Raw genomic sequence first — 7,219 nt, 5'->3', positions numbered from 1 at the left:
CCCCCCAACATCAGGCAGGACACCTCCCTTCAACCTGACCCCCCAACATCAGGCAGGACACCTCCCTTCCTCACTTCAAGTCCCTGCTAAAAACTCATCTGTTCTCTCAGACATTTCACACAGTGTGAGTTGATCTAGTGTTTTTTAATCTGTGACCCTATGTTTTAAATGCTTTTTATTAATTCTTCAGTTATTATTATTAGTGTATTGTATTTTTTTCTCTTTAATTTTACTCTCATTGATTGTTGTTGTTGTTGTTGTTGTTGTTGTTCCCGTTGTTGTTGTTAAGCACTTTGATAACAGGTTCTGTTGTAAATGTGCTCTCCGTTGAGCTCACGTGAGGACGGAGGAGGTGGGAAGAGCCCCTCCTGTTGTCTCCACTCTGTTTAATGTTCAAATGTGAGCTTAAATTTAGATCTGTGTATTTAAACATACATGTACCGTACACAGAAAGATGTCACACAGTAAGAATTTGAAAACTTTTATTAAAATATGTACAGACTTGACTGCTTAGAGCACTTCTGCTCAGCAGAGTCCATGTCTTGACCAACTGGAGGGGGACAGCTTTAACACGGATAAAATAAAATAAAAAAGCACCAATAGTCGACCAGAGTCACTGTTCTTCATCCCCCTCTGCACTGAAACCATGAAATCTCTTCTTCAGTGTCAGAACTGAAGAGGCTCAAAAAGACGTTCTCACACACGGCTACTTGTTGCTCTCGACATCACTCCCTCGTGCTGTCCGCATCTTCCCACAGCGGTCCAGACTTTTGAAATCCGTTGATGATAGTGGATTTTTTTCACAGAGCCCCACTGATATAAAAATATGTTTTATAAAAATATATTAAGTTGCCTTTATGCCTATTCAAACATATATATTTTGTGTGTGTTACTTTTCAGAATTAAATGTCTAAATTGTCATAAAAGGCAAGGGTGGAATGATATAGGAATGATTATTTAGATGCTTTTATGTCAATTAATACTTATACTCACTTTTGATGCAGCTTATCTACCCAAAGTCAGGCCTGTGCTGCAGATGTGTGTTGGAGTAATTAAAGTCCTCTGGGGGTGCTCTAACCAGAGATTTGGCCCATCTTAAGGTTACGGTGACCCAGGGTTTGAAGGACATGTTTTTATGAAGCCATCGCTCTGTTGCACAGACTGCTTTGATGATGGAAAAACATGTTTTAATTAAATCTGTCCTCCTGACAACCATCAAACTTGTTTTTCACTGCTCTCACGCGATCCGGTCAGGGAGAGGTATAAAGGAGGTGTGACAGGCAAGGGAATTTTTGGAAGTCTGCTGTGGACCAACGCGCGTGAGTGCCCGGCGCAATTTTGATGTGATTCCTCTTTACCCGGGTCGAAAACGACTTCCCGGCCACGTGTCACGGTGAGAGGCCCTCAAATCAATTTGTGTGTGTAAAGAGTGTACAAGTGTACATGTTTTTGCTTGGCTGTTTTTCTGTGGCAGATTAATAAATGACACTATTATTTCTAGCAGAAAACAGTCTCCTTGTGTCACATTTTTCCCCTTGTCTGAATAGCTGGTGCCGATCGTTCACAACCCCTGTTAATTTCATAATACACCCACGCTGTCAGGACCCACTGGCAAACAGAGAGCTTACGTGCAGCAGCTCTGTTTCCTTCTATGACAGCAAGATTGATAGGTTTTAATTTGAAAGCTGCATCATAAGAAATCCTCCATGTTTTTTCCATTATTGACGAATGAACAAAGTCTGTGCTGTGCACGAGGTTGTTCAAATAGCTTGTAGAGATCTAGTATAGAGCTGTATGAATGGGTAAATGAGGCACAGATTGTTGTAAAGAGCTTTGAGTGTCTTGATCAGATAGAAAGGTGATATATAAACGGATTATCAGTCAACGTCACGTCCGGGTCACTTCCGGGTCACTTCCGGGTATACTGCGCATGTCGGTCGCAGGAAGAAACAGCGATCGTGTCTTGTTGTGCTGTAGGTTGCACCAACCGTTTTGATAAAAACAATAAAACGTGCAAGTTTTACAGAATTCCATCAACTCGCAGCCTTGCAAGAATAACAGGAGACGTCTTTGGTTGCCAGCATCAGAAGAAGCGATTGGAACGAGCAGATGATTCAAAATGCAACAATGTGCAGCGAGCACTTCATCTCAGGTAAGTCTGCCTAGCTAACAAGCATCGCTGCTTATTGAGGCCTGTATACAAAAATATGAACAATTGATCACTCGGATACGAGTGTACCTAGTTACAAGCTAAGATATCTTAGTTCAGTGATGCTGATAATCATTTGTTTATTATTATTTATTTATTTTTATTTAGAAATTTATTCATTTCATTAAAAACAAAATAACTCTATACAATAGAAAACAAAAATATATATACAATCAAAAAATAAAATGAAAGGCAGCAGAAAAAGAATAAATCTTATGATATCTGCCCCTTTATTCCCAGAATATATTCAAAACAAAAGTAATTTACAAAAAAACAAAGCTAAATAAAAGCAACATCAATTCAAACAACAATTTGTATAGATACACATTATACTTTACCATATTCCTTCAGAAAACTAACTTTTAACATTTTCTTAGATATGTACATAGATGTGGCAGTTTTAACATCATCCTTCAGACCAGTCCTGTTCCCTGAATTATACTAGACCACTCCTTCAAACTGGTACGAAACCAGCGCTTCAGAAACATCTCTATCCCCTTGAGATAATAACCACTGTCCCTTTTAACAAAATTTACTTGGATATTTGAAGGTAGTATGTTTTTGTGAGCCTTATACATAAACAGTAAAATATTATAATCAACCAAGTCTCATAATTTTAATATCTTCAGCTGATAAAACAATGTATTTGATGGATATCTATAATCTTTTCTAGGGATGATTCTTACAGCTCTTTTCTGTAAAAATAAAAATAGGATTTGTAATTGTTTTACATGCTTTAGCCCAGACTTCACTACAGTAAATCAAGTGTAAGACAATTATTGTATTATACAACATAAACAGTACTTTATCATTAACTCCCTTACTTTGTACAGTACTGCAATAGAATTAGATATTTTTGTTCTTAAATTATTTATGTGAGGTTTCCATGTCAGTTTTTCGTCAATGATGACGCCCAGAAACTTGTTACTGTTTAAACTTGTATGCTAACACATGCTAAGCCAGTTAGCGCTGGCCAACCGTGTGCTGTTTCCATTAACGTCAGTCACTGGAATAAACTTTATTTGTTCAGGAGTGGCCTCTGAAGACATCGACAGTCCTGACTTTGTCCCGTCCATCTTCTCCTACTCTACAAAGTCCAGCAAAGACAGTGATGGAAAATTGGAGCAGTAAATAAAAGAATACTGACTTGAACTGAGGCTGTAATAAACCTGTGTTGAACAAAGTGATGCTTTCCTGCTGCACCTAATGATTGTTCTCTTCTGCGTCTCAGCTACAAGAGACAAAGACGACGGGATGAAACCCCCAGCAGATGTCCAAACAATGGACCATGTTGGCCATCCTCATGAAAACTGTGTTTAGGGCTCACCAGTGAGGATAATATGTTCAGATTTAATGTTACTGAATGTGACATTTCCAACATTTTGAGAAGTTGTCTCCCTGTTATGTGTCAGACTTTGAAACCTCTAATCTAGTAGAGGACGTTGTAACTGTGTGTGCAGCGTTAAACATTTGGGACTGTATAGTCTCGAGAAAATAAACTGTAAATATCTTGTTGAAGTATTCAAGAGTTAAGGATACATCAAAAACTTCTTATTTCTTGTTTGTACATAAGTAATGTCATTAAAAAGTAACAACAAAATAACCATTTCTTTTTTTAAACGTGCACACAGTGATTTGAAGGGAAAAGTTAAAACTGAATGTTAACAGGAAAAGTTACAATAAATGATATGTTTCAAAGTGGATTGTTTTTACCGTCTTTCTTTTACAATATTAATTTGTATGAATAACTGTTCATGTATGTGGAGGACTGTGTTCATCATGTGATCATCTCTGGCTGCACCAGTGAGTCCTGCTGGGTCCACAGGACTCTGTGAAGCTGAACTTCATAAGAGTACTCCTGGTTCTTACTGAGATGCAACGAGAAGCAACTAGTCACCTTTTCAACATCATGTAATAAAATGTATCAAATAAAAACAAAATAAAAATAACGCGCACAGTGTCAGGTCTGACCGTTTTCACTGCTTCTCAAAGATTTCTCGGTAAAACGAGTCACATAATCTGTCACGGTTGTAACTTTCATTTTAATCGACAGCTCCTGGTAATAAATAAATAAATATAAAACTTCAAAATAAGCAACAAATAAACCTGGTATTGTGTTGGTTTTCTTACATTTTCGTGGGGTTTTTTTTTGTGTGTGTAATTTTTTTTTAATCGCCAAGAGAAAAATGTATTTTTTAATAAAACTTGTCATGTTCACTTTAGCCTGACAAATATGAGTCAGCCACCAAGACATCGAGTGTTTTTATAGTTTTTAATACCAAGAAATCTGTCAGAAGAGCTGTGAAGATGACAACTCTGTGCACCCTCTCCAAGAAGGGGAACAGAATTTCACACAAGACACCGGTTCTTTCTGCACTACGGCTGCGCGCGCATCCGCCATGTTGATGAACAAATAATCCGTCTATAAGTGCAGTCCATTTACTATAAACAGGAAGCCTCATTAATGCATGTGTATCTTGGCAGCTGGGTCAATGACAGTATCTCATTGGTCATTAAGGTTAGACTTCTGGTCACATGATGACAGAGTAGATGGAGTTATGGTAGTGAATTTTAAACCAAGACCTAAAATCATAGCACATCTGATTACCTGCGGGCATTTTCCCTGTGTTGCAAACACCTGCCCCCATGAGAGGTGGGGTTCTGGGAGCCACAAACACCCAGTTTTGTCAAAGGAAAATCATTGTTAGTGGCAGGAAGTCTTTCAAAATGACCCAGGAGAAGGTTCCAGTGTTGTGGAAAACCTCCTGTCTTGTTCCAGTACCAAAAAAACCTCACCCATCAGTCCTCAATGACTATAGACCTGTTGCCCTGACATCCCACATCATGAAGGTCCTAGAGAGACTTCTGTTGGCCCACCTGACTAAACAAACAGGCACATATCAGGACCCACTACAGTTTGCTTATCAGCGTGGACTTGGAGTTGAAGATGCCATCATACACCTGCTTCAGCAAACTCACTGTCATCTAGAAAAGGCAGACAGCACTGTGAGAGTCATGTTCTTTGATTTCTCCAGTGCATTTAACACAATCCAGCCTGATCTGCTTTGTCAGAAACTCCAGAAGACTCAGGTGGAGGCCTCAACCATCACCTGGATCAAAGACTACCTGACAAACAGACCACAGTTTGTGAGACTGAAGGGTTGTGTGTCTGACCAGGTGGTCAGTAGCTCAGGAGCACCACAGGGGCCTGTACTCTCACCATTTCTTTTCACTCTGTACACCTCAGATTTCCAGTACAAAACAGACTCCTGTCATCTGCAGAAATATTCAGATGACTCTGCAGTGGTCGGGTGTATCAGAGATGGACAAGAAGCTGAGTACAGGGAACTGGTGGACCGCTTTGTGGCATGGTGTGGAAACAATCATCTCATCTTGAATGTGAACAAAACAAAGGAGATGATTGTAGATTTCAGGAAAATCAGGGACAGATCCAACCCTATTTCCATCATGGGAGAAGAAGTGGAGGTGGTGAAGAAGTATAAATACTTTGGGGTCCACCTGGACAATAGACTGGACTGGAGCTGCAACAGTGAAGCGTCTACAAGAAGGGACAGAGCAGACTGTACTTGTTGAGGAAGCTGAAGTCCTTATTATTCTTTTCATTCAACCTTTATTTAAACAGGTAAATCCCATTGAGCCTCGAGGACTCATTTACAAGAGAGACCTGATTTCAACAAAGAATGATGACAACAATGGACAACAGTGACAACAATAAACAGTTATAAAAAGGCATACAATTTTTTTTTTTTTTTTAGTTAAGATGCTACAGACGTAGTGCTGCACTTCTCTCAAACATCCTCCTAACATGTATATATGTTTATGATCAAACCCCACCGGTCAACAACTGCCCGCACTAAAGCTTGGTAAACAGGTGAGCGATCAACACAGAGATGTCTCCACCTCTTCCACCTGTGAGCGATCTCTGCCGAGGCAGGAGGAGACGCAGAAGAGAAACACTGCAGGCTGCTGGGGCATTAGGTAACCAGGAAAACCTGGAGTGGATCTTTAGTGGTAGGAGTATTCTCCTATTTATCAAGTGGAATGGATTTGTTCACGAAGAAAGAGAAACAGCGCCGACTGAACTACTGTTTAACGGTAAAAGTGGGGGAGGTCCAAATGAAGGTTTTTTAAATGTGGGGGGACACGTCCCTTTCACATACAATGGTTGCAACGCCTATGAGTCAGTACATTGCATAGGTTCAACTTATTTACATGGTATTGTAATCTGTTTTGAGTGGGTGGAAAGGGGGGCGGAAACTGGAATGGACGGGCCTGGCCCAGCCGGCCCGCCTTCTGTCGCTGTGTCCAGGTTTATAATTAAATGGTTATTTCTCCCATGGTACATTTAATGTCTGCCATCTTAATTCTGAATCACTGTGAACCAACCTGACCCCAAGGAACTGTGGCTGCTCTCCTGGAGCGCTGGACTCACTCTCCATCTTCAGAGAGTCCATGTGGGCAATGGAGATCACAGTGGCAGCCACGTACCATGGAAGACCCAAGAAAGAACAGATGGCCATAAGGATCCCTACCCAGAACAGATCCAGGTGGTAGCCACAACCTTTCTGCCAGAGAACCATGAAAAAACAATTTTGTAACAAGAAAACAACTTTAAGCATGGTATTATAATGTTGCTGTTTTCAAAAACATGTCTAAATGGAATTTAATGTTTTTCAAATATATGTAATCCTTCAATGGTGGGTGTATGAAATACCTTAAGTTTGTTCTCCTTGCGATTAACAATGACGGCACTGATCTGCTGGTCCATGAAGATGAGAATGGTCACAAGAAGGGCAGGAACGAAGCTAGCCAAATACACCCACCAGGGGTTCTTCCCAAAGGGCATCACCAGCCAGCCACGATCTGACCGAGTTGGCTTGTGAGAGACGAGAGAACATTTATTTTCCACAAAAACTCTATTTGCACACTCACCCACACACACACACACACACACACACACACACACACACACACACACACACACACACA

The 7,219-nt window shown here is 40.3% G+C and overlaps 1 protein-coding gene across 1 annotated transcript in view; it reads right to left on the bottom strand.

Annotated features, from left to right (window-relative positions):
• Positions 1 to 7,219, bottom strand: part of slc4a5a (solute carrier family 4 member 5a) — a 205,987-nt gene that overhangs the window by 16,056 nt on the left and 182,712 nt on the right. Inside the window, exons 18-19 of the mRNA XM_037679966.1 lie at positions 6,945 to 7,106; positions 6,617 to 6,795 (exon numbers count right to left, since the gene is read on the bottom strand). Coding sequence (XP_037535894.1) covers positions 6,617 to 6,795; positions 6,945 to 7,106 — 341 coding nt within the window. The remainder of the gene's footprint in view (positions 1 to 6,616; positions 6,796 to 6,944; positions 7,107 to 7,219) is intronic.

The sequence above is a fragment of the Nematolebias whitei genome, chromosome 8 (assembly GCF_014905685.2).
Source record: "Nematolebias whitei isolate Nwh7 chromosome 8, NemWhi1, whole genome shotgun sequence".
NCBI lineage: Eukaryota > Metazoa > Chordata > Actinopteri > Cyprinodontiformes > Rivulidae > Nematolebias > Nematolebias whitei.
The sequence above is the reverse complement of the archived record's forward strand: the minus strand, read 5'-3'. Positions and strand labels throughout refer to the sequence as shown.